The sequence below is a fragment of the Lissotriton helveticus genome, chromosome 5_1, assembly GCF_964261635.1.
Source record: "Lissotriton helveticus chromosome 5_1, aLisHel1.1, whole genome shotgun sequence".
NCBI classification, from domain to species: domain Eukaryota; kingdom Metazoa; phylum Chordata; class Amphibia; order Caudata; family Salamandridae; genus Lissotriton; species Lissotriton helveticus.
Window position 1 is genome coordinate 467,579,613 of NC_136065.1, and position 26,693 is coordinate 467,606,305.

Sequence of the window (26,693 nt, forward strand, 5' to 3'; positions counted from 1 at the left end):
GCTTCAGTTCGTTACTGCGCTCCTTTGGCTCGGCTTATTGCCTTAAGGTGTTTCCCGTTGTTGGGGTATGCGTACTCCATGTGGGGTACTTGTATGCTATTATATAGCTTTGCTAATCTCACCTGGGCCTGGAAACCCTGTGGACTCCATGCGTGGCCTGGGGGTGTGTTGTACGGTGTTCTATGTTTTTTCCTGGTGCCATCTGCTTCCGCTTTGGTCATCCTTGGGAGGTTTCATGGTGTCCTCTTAAAAACTGGCTCCTCCTTGCCTTTACTGTACTAGGTATGATCCGGTGTTGACAGGTTTTTGCTCCTGGCTAGTTCTGTCTACATATTTGTATGTTTATACATTTCTGTATACATGCGGGTTGCCTTGGTATTCTTCTTCCTACATTGCCACCTCTTTTTGAGGTTGCGAGGCTGAACCAATATCTCCATGTGTGGGGGAGCTTTTCTGAGTTGTTGCAAGTTGCCCATAGGCTACTTCTTGCGTATGCTTACTGGGGTAATTTCCCAATTTGACATATGCTCCCTTATTGGTGTCGACGCTGTACGTGTCTTTTCTGGGGTGTTGGTCTCAGATTCTGAGGCTCTTCCCACCATTCGTTAAACTTGGCGTTTTTTTGCCATTTCCTTCGGATATGCCTTTTTTCCACATTTTCACATACTATTGTTAAGGCTACGCCCGCGGGACAGCTCTTCTGATAGCAGTGGTCTATCTACTGGCTGCAAGTCTATATTGAGAGTTGTTTCTCACTTTGGCTTCATACTGCCCGGTCGGGCACTCTTATGCTTCTTGTGTAAGCCACTTTATGGTCTCTATGACCATTGCCTGCTGCGTGTCTCTTACTGCTTCAGCGGGTTTAGCATTGATGCTAATTGCCCCTAAAGACCCTTTTTAGGGATGGTGGGTGCACTTGGCATGTTTCTTGTCCCGCCGTCTAATCCCGCCGCTTTACTCAGGTTCTAGCTCTTGCCTTTGGGCTCTTGATACCGGCTCCTTCGACTAACTTCTTTAGGCTAGTCTGTTAGGCTCTGGTTGCATCTCTTCAAGTTCATTTCGACCTTGGGTCGGTGTACTCATTGTGCGCCATTAAGCGGAGAGTGGGCCTTCTTTCTTTCTTTCTTTCTTTCTTTCCTTCCTTCCTCTGGTATATGGCTCATGCGTTCTACCTGTCGTTTTTATACGGGTATGGTATAGCGCCATTCTGGCATTTTTAGGATATTTTCTATCCTGTTATTTTTGCTCTTTCAAGCTGCTTGGGTTGCTGTCTGGCTGTTCCGCCACACCTCAAAACAAATATATAGGGTCGCAGACTCTTCACAGCATGTTTAAAAGTCCGCGCCTCAAATAATTTACTCTCTCAGTGGCTATGTCAAGTGGATTTCTTCCAGGGTGAACCTGTTTTCAGGCCTTTTTTACTGGACTGGCGCGTGAGCTCTGCTGCTATGCTAATATGAGTTTACTGCAGCTAATGTAGTGCCAGGGTCTAGAAAGCAGCAGGGTGAAATGTTGTTTGAAAGCACTAAAAATGTGGGGAAGCCAAGGTGGTGATTGGCATTTTGCAACTCTGGCTTGGACTCCTGAGGCTTAGTTGCAATCAACCAATCAGATGGCAGCTATCATTTGTGCTCCTTTTCATGGATATTGGTTATAGGAATGTTTAAACGCTTTTCATTGGCCGAGTATAATGAGCCACAATGGGATATACAGCCTGAGAAGCGTTTAAACTGCTTTGCCAGCACCTGCATTGGTATTTCCAGATCTGTGGTGGCAGCGAAATTACTGGGCACAGTCTAGTGCCATTTTTCAGTTGTGCCCCACTTTATAAGTGGCCACTTCTCCAGCAGAAGGCCATGCACAGCAGCAGGTAAGCCTGCACATATCACTCTCCTCCTAGGCCACGAGACACCGGTAGCAGTTTCTCTGTAGCTCTAGAGGGCACGACCTGCGATGTAGAGTCGGAACATGATGGAAGTGTGACAAGCTCTTTCACTGGGCATGGAGTGATCATATACCTGTTTTGTTAAAGTTACAAAGGCCATGGGTGGGATGAGCATTCACAACAAAAATTGTTGATGCAAAGGAAATGGAATAGGTGTGGTTGCAGCTACAACTTGGTTAAAACAGGGAATGGCCGGAGGCCTGCAGGACCTTCTTCCACACAGGATACAAGTGAAGCTGGCTGAGAACGAGTATGTCTTTTCAATTAATTGTGCTAACAGACATCCAACCGACAGCCAAATGTGAAATAAAAAGAGAACCCTGTTCTAGATGTCTTAATGCCCATGTTTAGATTACCGGACAACTCCTTGCCACAGACTAAGCAACAATCCAGTTCAGAGCTTTCCTGTAACAGATCCTTGTTTTCAGGTATTTTAGCTTAATCGGACCAACTGATATGAACTAGGACTACAACTGCCAGAATGCACAATTAAGTGAAAATTGAGCACCAGACGGGTACATGCTTTGTGTCGTGGAGTTACCTGAAATTCTTACTGCAGCTGCACCTCCATAGAGCATTGAGCATCGCAGGATTCCATAATTGCACCTAATGAACAAAATGAAATGCATGCTGGACCTTATTCAGCATACTTGTAGCGCACTTTATCAACTAAGCTTTTCCTTGCGATAATTGTTTAAATCCTCATCCATGCAATCATACTTAGATGTATCCCTTTGGTCTTTGGGACCAGAATGTTTGGTTATCCATATCATAATATCTCTTATCTTGAATTTTATGACGCAGTGCATTCTGGTAGCTATAATCTTGGTTTATTTGACAGCCGCGAGCTTTACAAGGAAAGACTCCAGTTGGACAAGATATCTGCAATGGTGTGGGAGCCAACAAATTAACTTGTAGAGGGCGTGCCAAAGCCCACAGCCACGATGACTGCACAGCATTGGAGCTCCAGCGGTATCTGCCTGCAACTTTGCTACAATGAGCCCCAACACACATTCACCCCCATCCTAAACATGGAAAGGCACCCCATCTTCTTGCAGGGTATGCCTGGTGGTGTTTGTGGGCGATTGGCACAGTGATGATGGCAGGGGCAGAGAGTCCGCAAAGGGAGAGAGACAGCACATGGCCCGGCCTGCGCCTCGGAGACCCCCGCGGGCTCACCATGCTGCCTAGCTCTTTTCTGCTGTGGAGGACATTCCTTATCTGCACCACTGGCCTGATAACATCCATGCCATGCTGACACCGACCGGCCCGCCTTGATCCATCTGGCCTGCAGTGAGCCAGCCTGGCGGCGGGCATAGACGCCTCATGGGCCTCATTGGTGGTGAGTGCGCATCCCGGCTGCCAACTAGACCGGAGTTTAATTTCCCCTACGCCTCTCCCCCCTCACACCATAGTGGCATAGCTTGCACTGCGTAGCTTGCAGAGGGGCCTTGGGCTCATTCAGCCACCTGTCTGCTTTCGTGACCCTGATGGACTAGAGGGCTGCCTGAGCCTCCCAGGGTGCCCCAGTGCCTCCTTGCCTAGACCTCTGCTCCGCTCCTCTGCCTCGGTGAATGTAGCTGCTCAAAAAGCTGGTTGCTCCCAGCTCACAGGCTGTCCCCCCTCCCCGACACCCCATTTTGGGGCGTGATTGGCAAACTACCTCCTCCTACGCCATCTCGCCTATCTGAGGCTGCATCGCCAATGGTTCTCCTGAACGCTATGCGGTGAGGGGTGAGTGTGCGCCATATAGTGCTGAGTGCCACCTCTGATGGTCCTTCCTGACCCGTACTCTGCTGCGCTGCCCGACTGGCATGCATCTACCTTTCTTAACATGTGTCTGGTTGGACCATGTTCTCACACTGCTGGTAATACTTACTATGGCATCGCCTTGGCCTGTTGCACGGCCTCCTCTTCACATGTGATCTAATGACCCCTGTCTACCCCTGCATCACTCATTGCAGACCCTGCAACACTTCTTTGGCACCATTGGCGTGCCGGTGAACCACTATGTAACTGCCACTGCTGGTACATTTTTCTCTGGCCGCAATTTGTCGCATCCTGGTGATATCCCTGCGCTGCCTCATTTTGCCTGCACCCCTCTCCAGTCAGGGTATGAGGTGACCATAAACAGTGGAAACTGACCGTAGATAAAGAGTCTGCGCCCATGCCCGACCTGGGGGAGCTCTGGGCCTGAGCATCTGGTGGGCACTGATGTCATAATGGCGGAGATTAGGTCAAGCTTCCGAGCCATTGACCATACGTTCTACATGCTGTCCGGGTTTCTGGATGCAATGGATGCGAGATTAGACAAAACCGCCACAAGACTGGATGCTACTGTGGAGAGAATATCTGGCCTTGAAGATGGTGCCAATAAAACCTCGAAATGTCTGGAGCGATTTGAGCGCCCATTAAAATCAGTTGCCATCAAGAACGAGGATCTAGAGGCTCGGGGGCACTGCAGCAACATACGCATATTCAGGGTCACGGAGTTCACAAACACTGGCCATCTGGACCTGTTTGTGGAATGCTTGCTTACCAAATTGCAGGGAAGGCTGAACTTCCCTCCTACCTCTGTGGTGGAACGTGCCCACTGTTCATTGGGCGCTCGCTCTGTACCTGTCAGATCTCATGGCCTATATTTGCAAGGTTGCTCAATTTTAGAAATTGGGACACTGCTCTCCGACTGGCCTGGGAGCAGGGCCTCCTGCAGTGGCAGGGCTCACCTATCTCTCTGTTCGCCGACTTCACTGTGGCGTTCCTGGAGGCTTGCCGCAAATTCATAGTTGTCAAGATCAGTCTTCGCAAGCTAGGCCTTCGCTATGGCATGCTCTACCCTGCCCGCCTCCGAATGGACGTAGGCAGTAAAAACACACTTTTCTGATAGTCCAGCGGATGCTCAAGAGTTCTGCAGACAGCAGGCACAGAACCACACGCCATCATGACTATCCACCCCAGAACGCTCTCTAATCTGACTTACACTTCAACACCAGTGCGGATTTGTTCACTACAGATGAACTTCCGGTCCACTTTGGGGGTCCTTCACAATGTTTTGTGTGCTGCTTTTGCTCACCTTGCTACACCACATGGCAGCACTTTCCATAGCGTTTCTCAATCCTGCTGATATGGACCTATTTAAGCTAGCCGTTCATTAACTGGACATCCAGCTGCTGCGTTGCCACCCTCAAGTGGTATATACTGTCATGTTGAATGTTTGGGTTTCCCTCTGGTGTGGGAGGGGGCAGGGCAGGACTAGACCCCTGTAATGTGTTTCATTAGTGTTTAGTGTTTCTCTACATACCTCTTAATCCCATTGTGTACAACACTCACATCACCTTTATTCCCAGCAACTAATGGTGCCACCGAATATTCCTGAGCCGGAGTCTGTGGACATTAGTTTCCAGGATTGCAACATCAGGGGCCTGAATAACCTGCGAAAGGACAAACCGATTCTGCAATATTTATCCCGTCACGGCGCAAAGATCACCTTTTTACAGGAGATGCATCTCTCACCTGGGAGATCTCACACATTTGTATCCTCAGGTGGCCCACACCGTTTTTTATTCCTACTATGGCATATACTCACGGGGTATCTGAATCCTTATTCACAGAACACTCCCATTTCATCCTACTGCCTCCATTTTGGATGTGGTGGGCATGTATGCGCTGGTGACTGGGACGCTGGCGGGACATAGTGTGCTACTTGCCAATATTTATGCCCCTAATGTGGACTACCCTGAGCTCTTTCACACATTACATGCGCGTATTGGGAGCCTGAACTTGGACCACATTATCATGAGAGGCGATTTTAAACTACTACTAGATCCCTCAAATGAATAAATAAATAAACTGGAGAGCTAAGGCGCGGATGTTGAGTCTTTGCACGAGCAGAGCCCCGAAAATAGCTGGGCTATAAATCATTGCAGCAAAGGTGTTTTTAAAATGTAAGCATGTGTTTATTTCTGCAACAAATGCACGTTTCACCTTAGTGCATCAAATAATTGGTGTTATAGATGGAGCAACATGTTGTAAAATCAAACAAGAGTGAGGTTTTTGTTTAGCTCACATACTGAATGCATGTATTTGAAGGTCCCCCTATGAAAATACACTGTTTCTACGTAGATGGCTTTTTAGGTCGAGCCTGGCGGCAGCGCGCATGCACTACACGCTCTGCGAGGCATGCAGTAATGAAGTATGGATTGGAAGACTCGCCTTCTCTCCGCCCATACTTTTCATTGGCTGGTGTCATTGTCCTTGGTAAATGCTGGCTTCCGATTCATAATGAGGCTTGTTACTCCCTCCTTGTTACCGCCCTGTCTCCATTTGGTACCGCCCATGTGGACTCTATCTTTTACTGTGTCCTATCTTTTAGTGTGTCCTAACTTCGAAGCATTTATTACCAGCTCCGAGAACTATTAACTTTATTAAGTGACACAGCAGGCCAGCTTCGGTTATGGCGGCCGCTTCCTAACCTAATTTGCATTTCGTTTTCTGTTTTTTTGTTGTTTCTTTTTACTTTAATACGGAGTGTGGTGCCCACTTCAGGGACACGTGCTCAGTTAATTATTATTATTTTGTTAATATAATACAGAGCACGGCGCCCGCTTGAGGGAGACCGCGCTTGGGTTATTATTTTTTTTAACCGAACTGGAAAGCATCGTCGAGAGGAAGGGTATGTTGGCAATTTTGCTACATTATGGTTAATGTTTTTTATTTAGTGGTAGATGTTAGAAAGACTTACGCCATAGATTAGAAATCGCTGAAACGCACCGTAAAGGTATTTTGTGGGCAGTGCATAAAGTCGTTTACTTTTGATATGCTTTACGGAACGACCGGGAGAGCAGGAGGTGGTTTGCCATTGTTTTTAGTCTTTCACGGTTGTTTCCAGCAAAATAAAGATTGAACATGCTGGTTTCTAGATACTGTTATAATATATGGGTCAACCCAATAGTACTAGGACCTGGGTAGTCAATAGTATATAAAGAGGGGTCCCAGTTGATGCAATATCAAAGACACAAACTCAAAATTCATAAATTGAACAATAACAAAAACCTCATCAGAATTGACTTTGAGGAATGCTATTTAATATACATCCTCATTTGAAAATTAATTACCATGTCTTTCACAACAAAACATTTTATAGCATTTAGTAATATGCCCAGGACAGGGAGGCGTGGAAAGAATAAGGAGGGTGAGAGGGGGAAATAAGTGCAAGATAGTGTAACAAGTCAAAAGTGTAAGACTGGCACACGCGGCACAACCTCAGGTGTAGCTCATCTTATTTCTGCTTAGGGTGGAAGAAACTAGATCTGGACCAAAGACCTGTTGGGGTGTAAAGCGTGGCCACAGCACGCCGTTCCCCCTTCTTATACAGAGGTCATAGGAAAGCATAGCTACCAAGTTTTCAGATTGCTTATGTATGGCATTTCTATGTTTTAGTGTGTTTATGTGTGACGTTTTAATGCCTTATGTGTGACAATGTGAATGACAGTTTATTGATAGGAGAACGAAGCAGATATGCTCATTTAAATAATAAGACACATTTTGGAAATGTCCAACATAATGCTGCAGAGCGCCGAATGTTTAGGCTAGATCTCAATAGTACTAGAAATGTGGGTCATACTTAACAATCAAGACATTTGGTTACTTTTTCAAATACATGTAGGCTCTCTTGTTTTTATTGCTGCAAATGGAAGAGTAAATGATCACATGTTGAAAAGCAGAAACACTCGCCATTGAAGGAATTGTAAATATTTACTGTGTTTCAATGGAAACGATATCTGCCGGAAATTGTGCTATATCAGTATGCCTCGTATCTATGCCGAGAGCTAACTATGCCAATAAGCTCAAATCTATCCAATAATGTTTTCAACAAGGAGTTAGTCTGCATTCATAGGCCCAAGGCACGATCATACCATGCAGATATCGCATTCTGTTCAGACAAGTTTGCTGAGAGGCAGGGCTACAAATCCCCACAGACAAAACCCTAATTTACCAGAACATGTGTCAGATCTAGTGGGAACAATTATAATATGTAATTAGCTCTTTCAGACAGAAAGTGTTAATTCAACCCCAAAACAGCTTGATGGAACAAAAAATAGCATGATTAGAAGCCACTCTCTCCATCTTATGTTTTTAGAGCACATATCTAGTCTAGTGTCTGCCACAGACTAGATCCCATAAACATCAAATAAACTGTGTTCAGTGGGATAGTCTTTGAGCTTAAGGTGTCTTTTCAATCAGATCAGACACAGGCCTTGCAGAAGCAGAGAAAGTTAGAGCTCAGGAGCCTGTGACCATGACCACACCTCTCAGTGGTCTCTGAGCAGCAGCTGAATGCTAACACATTCATTTTAGCTTCTGGAATAATTTAATTGGATAGCAGGGCTGGCCTGGCAGTAGTGGGCATCAGGCATTTCCCTTGGAATTTGAAAGCGTGGGGGGCTGGTTTTGAAGCAGTGGGGACTGGTTTTGTTATATCGGGCCAGATTTGCATCGGTGCTGCAATATCAGCACCAGTAACCAAAGCAGCAGCACTTCAAACTTGCACCCCCCCACTCCCCCCCATTCCCTGTCGGGGGGGGGCTGGTCCATCAAAATTGCCATTACTGCATTGGGTTCACAGTCTGGCCCTGCTGGATAGGGCAGCGCTAAACTTTAGTAGTACTGTCGGCAATCATCCGAGCGAGAGGAAAGCAGCTGAAACATGTAAGACAATTTGGGCACAAGCAGTAATGCACCGAAATGACCTAGTTTGTGTTAGTTTAACCCCCAATGCGTTATACTTTGGAGGCCCGAGAACGGGAGGAGCAGTGGTCACAGGGTCAACTAAAAGTCATGCTAAGATACATCAGAAAAGAGAAACATGGGACAAGAGATCAATATGACACACAGGAAAGTAAGACCTTAGATGATATGAAAGTGAAGAGAGGCATCTCCTTTGACAAGTCAGGAAAATTAGGCGGAACAGGAAAATGACAGTACATTTACATGATTAACAGACAAAATAGAGACTGCAGGTAACTTGTTTTCCTATAGCGCCAGGTGCCAATGGATTTAGCATATATAAGTGCTGTAAATTATATCTGTTACTGTTGACTGGAGGTAGTGCAAGGGAGTTATCCTACAAAGAGAAAAGGCATAAATAAAGAGGCATGAGTCCAAGAGATGTGACAGAAAAGCAACACAAGCCATTGATCTAATAAAAAAGCACTGAAGGCATAGGTGACAGAAAATTGTTCAGGTCAGTTGTTAGAAAAAAAGGGGAGTATTTAAAAGGCCTAAATAACAAGCAATGGCAAAGACAATAGGTCTGAGTTTATTTTGCTACCTCATGCAATGTTATCACTGAGCAAGAAGCAATGGAGGAGTTAGCAGGAGAGGTCTGTAGTTTAAGAGTTGTCCCTCATGTAATTTAATGCAAGCATTGTAGTGGAGGGTGAAGGATGCCTTCAGACAGCCAATAGCATTAGGTAAAAGAGTAATACTCTACTGGATTGAGCTATGATGCGATTAACAAAGTCTCAAGTCAAGATACCGGTCAAAGAAAGCCAGTAGGTAGTAGAGGCTGATCCAAAGCCCACTCAATATATTGTTAGCAATAAGTCTGTAGACCGCTTCATTGTACTATCAAAACCCAGCCCTAAAGCTGCACCGCAAAAACTTTAAAAAGGTTCTCTGTCGATGCACAGCGTAGTCAAGGGTAGAGAAGTTTTTCCACAGTGCCTGTTTCTGGTGTACAAAGAACTAGACTCCTGGGGGAGTTCAGGGAGGTATGGCTTGTGTGGATCCCCCAATGTTTTCTTACCCAGAATCCCCTGCAAATCTCAATGTAGCTAAAAAAAAAATAATTTCCTCGCATTTCTGACTGGGAGCACTGCACCGGCACAAATGTCCTACTGCTCAGCATTCCCCTCAGTCCTCCGAGTAAAATGATACTTCACTTGTTTTCATTATGTGAGAAAGGGTTACCCACTACCACACATTGACATTCACAGTCCTACCATATCTATTCTTCTTGGAGGAGATTGTACTATTCCTGCAGAAGTGCGGGAGGGTGTGTGAGAAGAGCGTGTGCTGCTGACCCATGTAGTGCAGTCTATGATGTTGTATAAGCTCCAGAAAATCTTTTCATTTTACAAAAGCCACAACGTTGCCATTGTCACTGTTGCTTTCTTATGTCACGTTCCATTAGCCATCTGTTTTGTAAAGAAGAGCGCGATTTTACCTACTAACATAATAAAAAGGTGCTAAGGCTTTACGGAACCATTCCTGGGTGGTCAGGAGTAGCAGACAATGCGCAACATGATAAAAAAAAGGCGTTGCAGCTCCTATTTTTTTCCACATTCAAACAAAGACAAGGTGACATTTTTGCGAAACTAATGTGTCCGTTATGAATAATTACAGAGTACTTGTGACCCACTCTGCCTAAACCACTTATTGTCTGGCAGAGCTTCCAATGTAAGGGTTTGGTCTTAGGAGTAGGGAATGTCTCAGAAGCCATGCTTCTTGTTCTTGAAGAAAGAAAAATTCAAATCTGAACTCGCAGGACTGCTAGACTTGCAGAGTTCATAAAGGCTCTCCTTTGTGTGCAAAGGTGTGTCTTCGACAGGTAGATTTTGGCATGTACAGTCTGGTATGGGGTTGCCCAATATATTACTGACCCTACCCCAGGCCTCCCAGTCACCCAGAAGAGCTAACTGGTATGAAATTTACTGTAGTGCACCCTGAACTAGTAATGTGACACAGATCTTCTCATCCACATGACCTATTAATCTAAAACTAGTATAAATGCAGCCACTCATGATGCTGACCAGGTGATATGCCTCTCTTGTATGACTGAAGCCAGTAAAATGGGCAATACGGTTGCTTGATTCTCACTGTCAATCTTTTTTGACTGGGTAACTAGTCATGCAGGTAATTGTAAGAGACCAGTTTGTGGGTTGAGTGTATTGATGTTAGGTCGAGTCTATAATTCTAGTCACTAGACCTTCAGGTCTATTAATATTTTAAATATGTTTCAAGGCCTGTAAAAGGCAGTACAAAGCCAATCTCTGTTAGTGCAGCAAAGTGTTGAAAAATCCTACAACATGTGCCTCCATCACCAGATTGAGATGGGAGGCTTATTGACAACTTAAGCTTCTCTATGGCGTGGACTTCCATAAATGCAGCAAACACACTGGCCATCCAAAGCTGTTATGGGGGTCAAATGTGGCATAGAACCTCACCTCTTACATATTTAATTCCTAAAGAAAAAAGAGAAGAAGCTGAGATTTCAGCTTCCATCACTGATGCACCAGTGGAGGTAACAAATGCTGTTTTATGTCCGCTTACAGCAGCAGCGATGCTTCAGAGACAAGTCTGGCTGTAAGACACTTTTTTCTGCTCCAAATTGCAGGCAAAAGTGCTTGACATGCATTGTGATAAAAACAGCTTGTTTGACAAGCATGAGGACAGTGCCTTGCAAAGCTTTAATCCTGATAAGCACCCCTGGTAGCAGCCGTGCAAAGAAGATGCATTCCTTCTACTATCTTTCATGGCTCCAGTTGATTCCAAGCTTATAAGAGAGATTACAATCTATACAGTGGACAAGGTCGACAACACTTTCCATTCAGACAAACTGGTTATGACCAAAGCTGCTCATGAGGCAGAAATCTGATAGAGACTACTAGCCGCAGATTCCTTAACGTAGAATTATCCCCAGGCGTGAGACTGGATCCCGAAAACTTTTCCCAGCATCTCTACGTGCCGGGGGGCGTTACCGCGCAACTCCGCGCTGACGTCCTCCGCGAGCGTGACATATGCGAGGTCACATAAGCCTCACCCCGGCACGCTGACATCATTTTTTTCCTTTTCCGCGTGCAACGCGGATCCGGTTTCTGCTCTGAGCCTGTTTAGGCCTTTCCCTTCGCTATTGCGTAGTAATTGTGGCAACAGTGTGCGGATGCCTTCGGGCTTTAAAACGTTTTCGCCTTGTGGACGCCTGATGTCGGCGACGGACCCTCACCTCATTTGCATGTGGTGTTTGGAGGAAGGCGTGCCAACGGTTCAAGCCGAAGTCGCAGCGGGAGCGCCGGATGAAACTTCTCTCGGCTCGCAAGTTCTGCTTCGTCAACTCGATCAGCTTCGACGGAAGGTTGTCGAAGCAGCCGTCATCGTCCTCGCCCTCATCCCTCTCCTGTGCCGCAAGAGTGTCACTCCCCTGTCGGTAAGTGTCGCAGTTTGTCCCCGAGGGCTGGGTTCCGGCCTGTTGGGAGCGTTGGCACTCTGTGGGTGATACAGCCCCGCGTATCGTCTCCCTATCCACCCTTTCCCAGTGAGGAGGCAACGAGAGCCCAGATGGAGATGTATGCGCCGGCTTTGCAGGCCTCGCTGTCTCCTCCTCCTCCTCCTTCCCCTCCTGGGACGTCAGCGGATCCCTTGCGGGATGCGGGGCCTTCCGCGGCATCGCCGGTAGCCCCGGCGCCGACTGGTTCGGATCCAGGCTTGGAGGATGTGGTGCCATTGGGGCGCGGCCCTATGGGGGTCCCTCCTTCGACCACGGCACCCCAGCTTCTCTGCAAACTCCTGCGGGAGTCCCTGTGGTGTCGCGGGATGTCGCCGGGGCTCGGGTCGCATCCCGAGCCCCTCTCAGCCCTTTGACAAGGTGATCCTGTCTAAGGCCGAGGTGACGCCGCTCCGGTGCCAGCTGCTGGCCCTGGCGGCGCCACAGGGGTCGGCTGACCCCCCTCGTTCCGTCATGGGTAGAGGCTGGCAGGGGACCCCTCGTCCCTCCCTGGGCCCCTCTCATCCCGCCGCGCAGGTGGCCGCTTCGTCGGAGGTCGAGTCGTCCTTGGCGGTGCCGCAGGGGCCGGCGGACCCCTCATCCCCTCGTGGGTCGAGTCTGGCAGGGGACTCCTTCCCACTCCCCGGGTACCCCTCGCCCCTCCATGCAGGCGGCTGCCTTCTTGGAGGTCGTGCCGGCGCCGTCCCTTAGCAGCCTCAGCTCCAGCCCCGCCCCGGTCTCCGGCGCTGTGTGATGTGACGGAGGCCTGTCCAGCGTCTCCGGTGGTGCTGGACAACGATGACACCCTGCTCCAGGTTGCGGATTCTACGGCACGAACTAGTCTTCAGACGTTCCCTCTTCCCCGTAGATTGGGCGCCTGCTGGTGTCGTCCTCACCGGACACGGACCGCCGCTTCATCGCTTTTTCCCAGACGTCATCAAAGGCCGGCTCCTCACCGCGGCTGTGGTTTTCGCCAGAGGAACCACAGGTCCCCCATTCCTTGGTGCCTCTTTCTCCGTTCCGGACCTGACCCTTCCCCACTCCGATTGGCTTAGGCGATGGCCGCCTTAGCTTGCAGCCGTCGCCAACAGAGGAGCTGCTTTCCCCACCGTGGGTCCTACAGAGACGGGTGCGGCCTTCGCTTGCGCTGTTTCCACAGCTGTGGGAATGCTGCGCATGGGTGATCCGGCGGCTCATTTCCCTGCAGAGCATCTTTTGGAGGTTCTCCACCAGGGCTCTGGTGGGAGGGAGCTGCTGCTTACCTTTGAGGGTTCGCTCTGTTTTTCTCTGATGGGGGCTTGGGGGCGCCCCGCCACGGGGGATCCGATGCCACTATACCTTCTTCACCGGCACCTACCGGGACCCCGTGACCCGGTGTGCCTTTCCCTCCACCCCTCTGCCATTGGGCAACTTTTGCGGACTACCTTTCCCTCCCTGCCGTCGCTGTTGTCTCCACCATCACGAGAGGCACGTTGGCTGGATTCTTGGGGGCGCAACATGTTTGCTTCAACCAGGCTCTGCGGGCCCTTAACACTTTGTGTGTTGGCTAGGGCCTCCTCTTGTTTGTGGGACTCGGCGGAGTCCCTTGGATCTGCAGCTTCTCTGGAGGATGCTGGTGTTGACTTGCGGCACCTCGCGTTAGATGGCCGGGAGCTGGCGGCATTTATTCTCTGCTTCGTTCTGGACATGCTGGGTGCATGGGGTCGTGCCATGGCGTCTTCGGTTGCCCTTCGGGACAGTGTGATCCTGGAAAATGTACGAGAACGCCTGGCGGATCTTCCCTTTGATGGCACTCTTCTGTTCCACGCCCCGGCTGGCTTTGCCATCCCGAAGTTCTTGGTGCAGCTTCGGCCCTCTCCTCCTCCTTCTCCACACCCTCCCCCTCAGTGACCTCTAGGTTGATCTGGTTCTTGTCAACTATTCTTTGGTTGGGGCGGGTCGCCCCAGTTGTGTGTTCTGGGTTGTTCATGTGCCTACGAGTCCTTTTTTATTGGGACTGTGGCTTTGTTGGCCGCTGGCCGGCCCTTTTTGCTGTGTGTTCTTGCTGGATTATATGCACCAGGTTGGCCCTGAGATTAGGCCTTCGGTTGTTTGCTTATGGCTGCTTGTCAAGCCTTCTGCGGGGCTTTTTCCCGTGGTTCTTTCTGTTGTCCTCTGCTGCAGAAGTTTCTTCCTAAGAGGGTTCCCATGTCTTGGGACTAACATACCCCAGGTGGGCTAGTGGTAGCGGTTATATAGCTTTTTCTGTGCTTGGAAGTTGTGGTCGCCTTCGGGCCTCTGCTCTCCTGGGCGTTTAAGTATGTTGCAGGTACAATTCCCTTCTAGGTGGTTGGAATGCCTTTGGCGGCAGCCCGGGGTATCCTTCTCCGGGGTCGCTGTGCTGTAACCTTGTCTGCCCTGCCGTCTACGGCTTGGCGTCATGGCTCTGGTTCCACCTCTTTTTGTGTCATGTGTGCGGACCCCTCCCTGAGTTGTGTCCGGGGCCTTCTTCGCCTTCCGGCTCTCTGTCTTGGAGCTGAAATGGATTCCTGTTCCTCCCTCTTTCAGGCGCACCCTGCCCGGTGTTTCTGGATGTCCATGGGCTGCTCTTTCTGCCTCTGCCTGCTGTATTGCTGTAAGCGCTGTTCTGTCTGGTCTATTGCCTTTTAGCTGTGGTGGGATCAGCTGCCCTCTTCGCGGGATGTATTCCCGGGTGAGGGGGGGACTTGTCTTCTTTCTGCCTCGTCTCCTTGGGGTCTCTGGGTTGATCTTCCTCCTCCTCCTCCTTGCCTTGGCCCTGGATGGAGGTTTTTGTTGCCTGATGTAGGCGTGGGGTGCTTTGGCCTCCTCTTGCCTTGCCCCTCTTCCCTCTGCGAAGTGTGAACGGGCTTCTTCTTCTTCTTCTTTCCGCATCCCCCTTGGGATCGGTGGTGTTCTGTAGGGGTTCCCCTTGCCTGGGGGGACAGGGCTCCTCGCCCTGTCCGTTGAACCCATCCCCTATGGGACCCTCTATTATATCCAGGCTGGTGGGATCCTCTCGCAGACCCTCCTTCCCCTTGGGTATGGCTAGGATATCTATTCTACGTTAAGGAATCTGCGGCTAGTAGTCTCTTTCAGATGTACACGTTACTTACCTTCGGTAACAATGTATCTGATAGAGACGATTCTAGCCGCAGATTCCTTCACGACCTACCCTTCCTCCCCGTTCTGCGAGAGCCCTTAGCTTGCTCTTCTGCACTGGCCTGGCTCTGGGTGCTTTGTCGTCTGCGAGTGCCCTTTTTCACTCCTCCCTAGCGGGATGCTTGTTTGGTGGAGTTGCATTCATTCCTCCCTTCTGGTACGTGACTGGTAGGTTAATGGGTGCTCCGGCGTCCCTACGCTCTGGTGCTTCCAGTGTGGGGCCTTCTCATTTTTTTCCCTTGTTTGGAGTTTCTGACTCATGTGCAGTCCTCTGGGTTGTGGTCGCTTGGCTGGGCCTCAACCTTGGCTCCTTCCAGGGGCCGCAACTCTCCCTGGTAGTGTTGTCCTGGGGTGAATTGTTGTTGCTCTTCTGCCTTTCACTGTTAATGGACTGTGGTTGCAGGCTTATCGTCTGCCGCACAGTTTTGTTGCATGTTTTTCCTGTCTTCTGGGAGAACGTGGTATTTGTTTGCAGGGTTGCTTTGCAGTGGCTGTGACTGCTCTTTCCTTCTATGACTGTCGGTGCCATGGTTCCTGGCACTTTCCCGAATGGGCTGTTTCCCAACATTTGCTTCCTTTCTTTCCGTTTATCTGCTGTTCCGCACACTGTTCCTATGTTCCCATGTTCCCACAGTTTTTGTTTGTGATGGCTCCGCGTTGTGGCTCGGAAAAGTTCTCAGAAGAAAACTGATGTCAGCGCGCCGGGGTGAGGCTTATGTGACCTCGCTAACGTCACGCCTGCGGACAACGTCAGGGCGGAGTCACGCAGTACCGACCCCCCCCCCCGGCACGCAGAGATGCTGGGAAAAGAAATGTATTCCGGATCCAGTCTCACGCCTGGGGATAATTCCACGTTAAGGAATCTGTAGCTAGAATCGTCTCTACCAGATACATCATTACTGACGGTAAGTAACTTGTACGTCAAGGGTACAACAAGGTGGCAACGACCACTCCTTAATTACCACAGACACAGATGTACTTGCCCCACCATTCTAATGTTCATAATGTTCATACAGACAGTAGAAGGCAGAATTTCCTATTTTGTCTCCGCATGGGCACAGATTATTACTGACCGATGGGTGCTTCAAAACGTACAGTCTGGTCTCAAACTGAAATTCTTGGGACATCCTACCAATCATCCATCCAAGAAAGAGCAACTTCTGCACATAAAATTCTACTTGTCTCAAAGGGGCAGTCAAGCAGATGATCTGGACTTCTATTCTATATTCTTCTTGGTCAAAAATAAAACAAGTGAATGGAGACCAATCCTGAACCTCTGAGAATTAATCAATGTTATAAACAAAATCCTTTCTGATGTCTTTTTACAGGCAATTCTTCTGTTGCTTCAATAAGGGATGTTACCTCCCTGGACTTACATAATGTCTACTTCTATGTTGCTATACGCCCATGCCACTGTCAGTTCCTCTGGTTCTCTGTGGCAGGGCAGCAATACCATGGCCACATGTAGGAACTGTACTCAAGAGGCCTCCGGTTGGATGAGGTCCCAAGGGCAGGAATGTAAATCCAGAGGCAATGAGGGTTTGTGTCTGCCACAAGCACATGGTTGAATCACCATTCATTGGGGAGGGATAGTGTCCAAAGATCACTTTTAGCAATCCTAATTCAAGATGGCCTTTGCCCTCACACAAATCGCCAACCTCGTCTTCCTGCCAACCTTTTTTTATTTGTTTTTCTAATTCCCCCACCACCAGCATATGCTTCTTTGTACCGGTGGCAAGTGAGACCTCTCCTTGTCCCAGTGAGGTTACTCAGGGCTGTGTTAATAAACTGTTTCCAGATCACTTTGGGAGACTGTATAACTCAGTCTGTGGTGATGCACTTGTGTGCCTGCTTGCTTATCCACAGAGCACAGGCACTGTGTTGCAACTTCTCCAATGAGTATTCATTCAGTACATGTGGATCATGCTTCTCTGCTAATGCTGAATGGCATCCCAGCGCTGGAAGGTTAACATCTGCCAAGCCAATTAACCTCACCTTCCATCCACCAGCCAAGGATCATCAGCCCATGAAGCTCTCATTAATTGGCCATACCCTCTGCACATCTGGTAACTCCTTAATGCAGTGCTGATTCACCACCATCATCAAGCAGACTGCTACAACTTAGTACCTTCAAGGTGCAGGACTCTCCACACAGGCAGCAGAAAGTGAATCTGTGGTACGGCACCTAGGAGTTCTAAAGAGATGCTGCCGCGCAGCAGAATGAAGTAGTAAAGAGAACATTTTTACAATCTTTTGAATTTGGTACAGTTCATAGGATGCTACCTTTGCAGCAGTAGTTTGGTCCTTTCAGTTTTGGTCCATAAGCATTTTAGACTTCTAACTGGTGATGTTTGTCATAGATGTGACATCGGCCTTGTTGAATCTTTTTGAAAGAAGATGACACTAATCAAAACAGAACTCAGGATGGTCATAAGGAGGGATATGATCTCCCTCATATTACTGCCCAGAATAGTGGGCTACTTTCATCATCAAGCAATCTTCCCAGGCACCCTATACTGGTGGCCTTTCAAAGACTCAGGGAGGCACAACTCAGGAAGGGAGTGACCTACTCTCGGCAGACACCATTGTCCCGCAAAGCCAAAACAGAGCTCCAATGGTGGTTGGATCATACGGATGCATGGAACTGGAGTGCTATCTCTGGATTTGCCCCAGATCTGATCATAGAGTCTGATGCCAGCCAATGGGGAGCCTGGTGTGGGTAGTTCTCAATGTGTGGAAGATGGTCAGAAGAATTACAGCTTCATTTAAACTGTTTGGAACTTCTAGTGGGTTCCTTTGCCCTCAGATCAGTGACCAAGGACAAAGTATCTGTTATGTGATACTAAAATCAGACCATATGTAGGTGGTGGAGGTGCGAGATAGCAAAACCTCTTGGAGATAGTGGAAGACTTTTAGCACATCTCCCTTGAGAAGCAGATCTCGGTTACAGCAGAGTATCTCCCAGGATAAAAAAAACTAAGTAGCAGACTTAAACTCCAGCTACAGAGCAAATTCATGCGACTGGAACCTGACCCGGTGGGTCCTTGAGGCTCTGATGGACAGATGGGGCTCCTGTGAGATCGAACTTTTCGCCTCCAGACTGGACAACTATCCGATAGTTCAATTGAAGATCATACCCAGTAGCTGAACCTACTAGAACGCTCGCCCTTCCGACTTTTCTGGACATTCTACAAGATTGTTCCAGCCATATGCATCCCATGGCTCTGCGGAGGCACCTGAATCTGATGGCCTTGAGGATTTCAGTTGACTATGGAAAGACAACAACCTTTCAGACCAAGCTGTAGAGTTCATTATCGCGCCTAGGCAGGGAGTAACATTAAATGCTATAGAACAACTTGGAGGAAATGGTCTTGTTGGTGTGTGGGAAAACCCCTGGATCCTATGGGGGCAGGAATTATCCATATGGTCAACTTCCTCTCTGAAAAAGGCAACTGAGGCCTGGCTTATAGAACTATCAATGCTTTCAGATCTGCTATTTCTGCAGGACATGTTCCAATTATTGATACCGCAGTGGGAAAACACCTGTGGGTTTGCAGACTGATGAATGCGTTTAGTCTTAATAATCCACCGGAACCTCGGTACTCATCCTTGCGTAATGTGAACATGGTCTAAACCTGTTCCTTTTGTGGCAGGATAATGAATTTCTCTATAGGAAGAAGTTGTCAACGAAATTAGCAAAGTTGCTGTGAAAGATTTCCCTCAAGAGCATTTGACACCAGGTCTCTGGACATCTCTATAAGGGTGTTTTCTCTGGATGACGTAACTTTCCCTAGAGCTTAGAAGACCGAGACCAACACCAGGGTAGTATCTTACCCATCCTTTCCAGATAAACGTAAGTTATGCATGGCCAGAAGTCTTAAAGCTTATAAAAATATGACAACAGAGGTATGGCCACCTGGAGAGAGACACTGCTCCTCATAGCTCTAAAGAAGCTTCTTTCAAAGCAGTAACTACCCCATTTATTGTCAGGTTGGTAAAATGGACCATACAGAATGCCATAATCGACATGGCCCTTTTCAGCACCTATTTGACTAGAGGAGCTATGGTTTCCAAAGCGATTTTGGTAGAGGGAAGACTGGAAGACATGAATGCTGCAAAATGGTCAACAGAATCGACATTTAAGAAATTCTATTTTGAACCCATTTCAGATGCAGCATCATTGGTGATGAGTAGGCTTTAAGTATGCATAATCCTCGTATCCGGTCCTGACGTAGACCTCGCTATTGAGAAGGAACATTTACATTGTTTTAAGGACACAGAGGCGGGGATTTTCCCACCCAAGAAGATTTCAGACGCATGCGTTTAACCAACCCAATGTCAGGATTAGTTAAGTTTTTGTTTGTGATTCATACGTTTGTGATGATGTTTTAATTCAGTTATATGATGTTGATATATTGTTTTGGGTGAATGCACAACCCATAACAGGCTTAACTTTTAAACAATATGTTGATGTTTAATGGTAGATAGTCACATACTTAATATGATATACATAAGAAATGAATTACTGCCTTTGTTTCATAGGTATAGATGAGAAGACTGACTGATAAAAAGAAACTCTGGTTGAGATCCTTGCAGGAAGAAAGAGGGGGAAGGAAAGGGGTTACAGACAGATATATATGAGATTGATGTATTCTGACACTTAGTTAATGTTTATTTCCCAAGGTTCATGGGATAGTTCGTTTTTAAAGTATTAGAGGAATTAACAATCGCGCAGGATCGTCGCCCTACTGCCTGGCTCAGAGCCAGCAAATGAAAAATAATAAGATGTTCTTCCATTGTTTTATTTTGCATTTGCCGGCTCTGAGCCCGCGCTGTAGGGAGGGGCGGGCCAAGGCATGGGAAGGGTGCAGGAGAAGTGCTAGGTGCACTTCTTAAGTTCTCATGTGTGTTTGGCCGACCAAAATACACAGGCGTACTTGGGTTTCAATGCAGCTGGGCTGGAGAAACCCCCCACAGACTCCCTGGCCTGAGCGGAGCATATTTCTAGCCTGCTCAGGCTAATCTTCTCGCTGCTCTGCAGCATGTGATTGGGTGGGAGCCTGTCCATGGGGCTGCTGAGACCAGGAAGTGTATAGGCAGCGCAACACAATCCTGGAGGGTAAAGTCCTGTGTTTCCTCCACCTGCCCTACCACCCTTTGTTTGTGGCAGCTGCCACTGGATACTACTGCTTTTAATTAAGTGAAGAAAGTGTATGCATAATCGTCGCCTCTGTGTCCTTAATAGAATTGAAACTTTCCTTCTAGATAGCTATGAAATGTTAAATTCTCCAGTTTATTTTGCATCGTCCTACAGTGTTTTAATGAACAACCAGAGTGCTAATATTCTGTATTCCTGACTGAGACTTATCTGAAGCTATCTTGATGGAATCAAACCTTTAAAAATGTAAAGCATTTCCTACAGTGGATACTGCAGTAAATTAACAAAATGAGAGGTTTCTTATTTTCATATCAATTATGGTTAGTGCTTTAAAAAACTAAAATGACGACACTTTTTTAAAATAAATTCTCATATATAATCCTGATCAATGTCAGAAAAAAGTCTGGTGTGTTGACTAAACATGTACCTCCAACATCAGCAGTAGGAGTAGCCTGTCAGGTCCTTGTCCATTGTTCTGCTGAAGTTTCACCATGGTGTTCTAATGAACAACCAGAGCTCTAACATTTTGGATCTGTCACAAAAGTGTGGCACACCAAAATGCCATCTTGATTGAATCAAAGCTGTAAAACTTAAAGTATTTCCTTCAGAAATTAACTAAATGAGGTGGTTTGTTTTGTCATAGCAATTATGGTATGTTCTCTAGAAAGCCAAAATCAGATAACATTTTCTATGAGTTCTGAAATATCGTCCTCATCTATATCAGAAAAACATTCTAACTTGCAGAGTCAGCCAGCAGCAGTCTGCCAGTTAACTCCCTAGTGATAAACTGCAACTTCACATATTTCTAAAGAACAACTAGAGTGCTAACAGTTTCTATCCAAGGGAAAAGTGAGGTACTCCAGGATTTTGTTGGTGTAGAAACTATTGAATTAAAAGCCTTTCCGGAGGAGCAATGCTCAAGAAAATGAGAACTGAGATGTTAACAAGGGTATAAAACCTGTGTGCTAAAAATGTGAATTTATGTTAAATTGAGGCATTCTATATTTTTAAACAGTCTAAAAATTGTTAAAGAGGAAGATGTAGGTGTATGCCTACCATCTCCTTACCTCATCTGTGTACATACCCTGCCTATCTTAACAGCTCTCTAATTGTAACCCCTTCCATGCATCGGACGGCCGGCGGCCGTCCGACGTCACGGTGGGCGTGTGCAGAGGACGGCCGGGGGCCGTCCGAACACGCCCACATCGTAAATCACCCGCACCGCGGCGGAATTTTCGCCGCGGTCAAGGGGTTAAAATAGTACATCCTTTTGTAGAAAACTTTTTGCACAGGGTTGTTTAGGCACCTGCAGAGGATTGCCCGTGGAGAATTGGCTAAAGGCCCAGTATCCAAGCCCATTCAAATCAATGGGTTTGTGTGAAATTTAGGAAATTACCATAATTAAAAATGTCCAGGTTAATAATATCGTCCCATTTAAAACAGTAAACCACCCCCCCCCCTGCCCTCCCCCATTCCGTGATGTAGCATGATGTCTTAGAAGAACAGCCACTGGAGACGAAGCACTGCATTATTGCCTTTTTTCCACTTTCTCTTCTGCCTCCCTTCTTATTGGTGAAGCACAGCACTCTCCACTATCTCTGCTTCATTGGTGCAGCATGTCTTCTACAAAAATGTTGGCATTGATTTTACTGCCATCCACACCCTTCTCTACAGCCTACAAATATGATGGCAGCACATTCCCTCGAACCCCTTTCATTCCACTTTGCAAAACCTAACCCTCATGGTCTTCTCTTGGTAAAGCTTGTTGTAACTTCAATAATATCTGGTCCCTATAGATAACTGCTAATCTAGGCATGTTGCTGTATAAGTGCTGAAGCAACTGGCTTCTCAGTCCTTTAACTTTTTTTCTCTTATTTTGCAGAAGGGCTGGGACAGCTACATGGTATATTTGTTCGATAAGAGCAAGACAGCATATGAAGGACCCTTTGCTTCAAGAAGTCTGTCTGAGTGTGTGAATTACATTGGTAAGGTCTTGTTTCAGTCTGTCTGTCAGAGGCTGCTTTAAATGTAAATTTTGTGTCGTTCGCCACTACCTTTGCAGGAGGCATGTCATACATTCTCAGCAGCCCTTTCCATGAATACATATTTTCTTTGGCAAGTATTGTTTACAATTTGATGACATTTGAAAAACTTTTTCGAATACTGCTGATAAGTCTTAGGACACCAGAAAGCAGGCAGTCATCTCCATCCAGAATAGGGTGTCATTGAGGATTTGTAGTGACTGTTTCCATGCTGCAATTAGGACTACTGATTTGTGGGACTTAAGCAGGTTGTTGTTTGAGATGTGAAGTTGTGTAGAGACTTTTTTTTCCTAGAGTTTCAATGGAAGTGTAGCTTGGAGTCTGATCTCTTGTTTTGGAAGTTGTTAGATGTTTATATTACTTTGTCGACAGAATTGTGATCGGTTTTGTTGGTTGAGAAGAGTGGAATACATCTTTGCTGAATAAGAAGCTGATAATTTTGAGAATGAATGGGGCAGTGTCCGGAGTTTAGATTTCTATCAGGTTTCCTGGAACTGTGTCACCAGCATAAGTGGAGGGTTTCAGTGACAGTATGATTTTGGAGGGGAGTCCATATCAGTTTGTTTGAATGTTGACCATGGTGCAACTATTCTTACAGGGATGTGCAGTGAAGCTGGTTAAAGTGTCTTTTTGATATCATTTGGATCTCCTCCAGCAGGAAACCAACTATGTTAGGATATTGGGTTTATGTAGTGTTTAATGGTTTGGAAACGTTTTTTCTGACGGTTCAAGGTCTCGCATATTTAATGTTTTAAATACCTGCATTGAGAACAAGGTATTTGAGAGTTTTGCAGAATGAATCTTTTCTGGATTCGCATGCTGTGCATTATACCGCCACTTATTAGTTGGGTCATGAATTGTCTCTAAAAATATTTTTTTCCTTCAGTTTTTGTATTTAGTGTTGGTGGGCGTCAATGTACCTCCATTTGGTGCACCTTGTGACGTTGTTGTGCTTCTCCGGAAGCTCCCACCTTCGGTCGCCATTTTGAGATTCTTTTTTATGAGTTATCAAGGAAAGATACAGAGAGAAGTTCTGGGAGCAGAACAAGGCATTTTCATCGAACATGAAAAATGCATGTGGAGGGGCACCCTGTACTCTGTGATGGAGAAGACACTGTCTACTCAGTGATGGAGAAGACCCCATTCCAGTTCTGCAAAAACTGCCATCAGAAGTTCGCAAAGCAGGGTCAATACCCAATCTACAATCTCTGCCTACCAACGGACCATCGCAGCGAAGATTGAAACGCCTGCGCAGTTTATGTGCTGAAGACCCTGAGGGTAAGACATCAACCGAGTCGCCCACCATACCATGCAGGGCCAACATACAAACCATCCCTGCGAATTTTGGGGCAAGATGAAGTCCATGAAGACGTCAAAAACTGAGGTGAAGGACACAGCGTCCTTAAAGCCATGGCCGAAAAACAGAGGAGAAGACCTAGAAGACTGCGTCGGTTTCGAAACCCTGTGCAACTGCAAGCAAGTCCAAAGAAAGAGACACCCTCTGATCCTTTGAAAAGGACACTTCAGTGGTACAGACCCCTGAAAGATCCAAGATGTCCAAGAACGGTCGAGGACAAGGCACTTCTGAGTCGAAACAGGAGAGGTCGAAATCAGAACTGCACAGCTTGACAAGCGCGTTGTTGGTTAAGGAGTCATCGGCAAAACCACCACGTGAAGGGCTCGGCTTTGATGAAAGTCTTAAGAAAAATTGTATACCAAGCAAATTTACGTCAACAGGGCAAACAGACGAAGACCTAGAGGAAATTGAGCCCCCTCGGATGCATAAGCCTCAAGAAGAGTAGGAGGAGGAAACCTTTGAAGAAGGGGAGGAACGAATACAACAGTACTCTGAGGCTTCAGAGTACCAAGAATTAGACTGGCAAGAACTAGAGTCAGCCTCACCAGAGGAAGGGGTAGACACCTACCCTTCAAGACCGTCACCACCTGATGACATTGGCATATATAACCAAGTTATACAAAAGGCAGCTGATCAATATGGGGTGTAATTGAAAGAGGAAAAGCTGTAATCCTGTTTGAAACTCTTCTACCTACTCAGTCAAGGAGCCAATTCTTGCCAGTGCTCCCAAGTGTCTTGGACCATGGGACAGCTGTCTTCCCAGAACCAGCTACATGTAAGGCGGTGGCACACAGGTCAGAGAAGAAATACAAACATTCTTCAATAGACCCCAATTACATAAAGGAAATCATCCCAGCAGACTCCATAATAACTTCTACTGCCAGGAAGAGAGCCAACATCACAAGCATCTCAAGACCACCTCCAGATAAGGAAAGCAAAGATGATGGACATCATTGGAAAGAAAGTAGAAAGGAGTGCATTAATCCAGTGGTGAATAGAGCATTGCTAAATAGTCATGTCTGCTAACATTGGTAGGAGATAGGTGAGCTAACGAAACACCTGCCAGAGCAATATCAGAGAAGGGCATTTCATTTAGTGGAAGGTGGCAAAAACATTGCAAACATATGCCTAAAATCAGCATTGGATGCAGCAAATACTGCAGGAAGACAAATGATGATTTGGATCACAAAAAGGCGCCATGCCTGGCTAAGAATATCAAGGTTCTAACTGGAGGTACAAGTCACTATACTCAATGCACCCTTCAACAAAAAGCAACTTTCTGGAAGAGCAGTTGATGACACATTGAACCAGCTGAAAAAAGATCATGGAACTGTAAAAACAATGGGAGCCCTGCAGTTCAGAAACAACATGCAAAGGGGATCAGTCCCATCAAGAAGACCAACCGTTAGGGGATCCTTACAGTCTGCAACATCCCATCAAAAACACCAACAGTCCTTTCAAGAAGGTAACCAATCAGGACAACAACAGCAAAGCAACAGCTCGCAGTATCAGCAAGGAAAGCAGTCCTTTTGCAGACGTCCCCGTGAAAAAAGACAACCATGGGGGAGGCGGGTTTGTGCCCCAGGCAACAAGTGACTTCACACAATTTGCAATAGGCACACAGAAGATCACAAAAAAGGTAACAACAAGGGTTCAAACTGAGGAACTCCTACACTTAACACCAGTAGGAGGCAGATTACAGAGATTTCTAAAAGAATTGAAAAAAATCACCTCAGACAAGTGGGTACTAAAACTAATACAATTTGGATATTGCATAGAATAAATAAAGGTACCTTCAAACAGGACCCCAAAGAATCATTCACGTAGACAACACTCCTACTCAAGGAAGTGGAAGAGTTGAAGACAAAAGGGGCAATAGGGCTAGTTCTATAACAAGAAGAAACTAGGGGAAATGTTCAACATACTTCTTGATTCCAAAAGTAGATGGGTTGCTCAGACCAATCCTGGACATTCGATTTATAAACCAGTCCATAAAGACTCCAAAGTAAACAAGCATTGGCATAGCCAATAGGTCTCGCTTTTGGGACATTCTAAGTATTTAGTTATGCAGCACAATATCCTGGTGCAACAACATCAACTGTTGCGTGGCTAAACACTTATAAGGTCCCAAAGGCGAGACCTATTGGCTATACCAATGCTTGTTCTTTTTGCAGGTCCTGCAGCCTAGCCAGGCACGGTCCTCACCCTGTCTCTGGCGAAATAGGCAGTATTTAGTAGAGTGGTGGATACATAGGGAGACCCAGGTAAAGCACGGTCCCTTGCTCTGGGAGTAAGTTGCAGGTCCTGGCCACGTGCTGCTGGTGCATGCCACCTGCAGGTCTACCGACAGCTTTGCACATCATGAGCTTGGTCCTGGGCCGGTGGAGAGGAGCAGTGTGCCAGTGCAGTTGGAGCAGGTAGGGTGAATGGCAACGCCGGCGCGTGTGAGGGCAGCAGGAAATGCCTAACACCGCCAGATCACAAAAGCACAGCCACCGAGGCCGAGCCAGGTGGAAAGCCATATGCACCGAAGCCACAGGAGCACGGTGCAGCCCGAATTTAGAACCATGCAATGTGAAGGAGTCTACAAGGGATTTTGTTTCTGGTATGATTTTGGTTTTTTCAATTCAAATCGGTGAGTGAGTCATGTAAGATCAAACTCAAATGTGTCCTCAGGACAACAACATCAAATGTGTATGAATAGTAAATAATAAATAATAGAATGCACACGGAAAATCCTAATTGTATTGAAAAAATGTGTATATTTT

General features: G+C 46.9%; 1 protein-coding gene across 2 annotated transcripts in view; it reads left to right on the forward strand.

Moving 5' to 3' along the window:
* CHUK (component of inhibitor of nuclear factor kappa B kinase complex) overlaps positions 1 to 26,693 on the forward strand; it is a 559,943-nt gene that overhangs the window by 310,235 nt on the left and 223,015 nt on the right. For both annotated transcript variants that reach the window (XR_013594756.1, XM_078642754.1), the window contains exon 11: positions 22,409 to 22,511. Coding sequence is in view for 1 of the 2 variants with exons in the window: in XM_078642754.1 (XP_078498880.1) it covers positions 22,409 to 22,511 (103 nt within the window). In the remaining variant the exon portion in view is untranslated. The remainder of the gene's footprint in view (positions 1 to 22,408; positions 22,512 to 26,693) is intronic.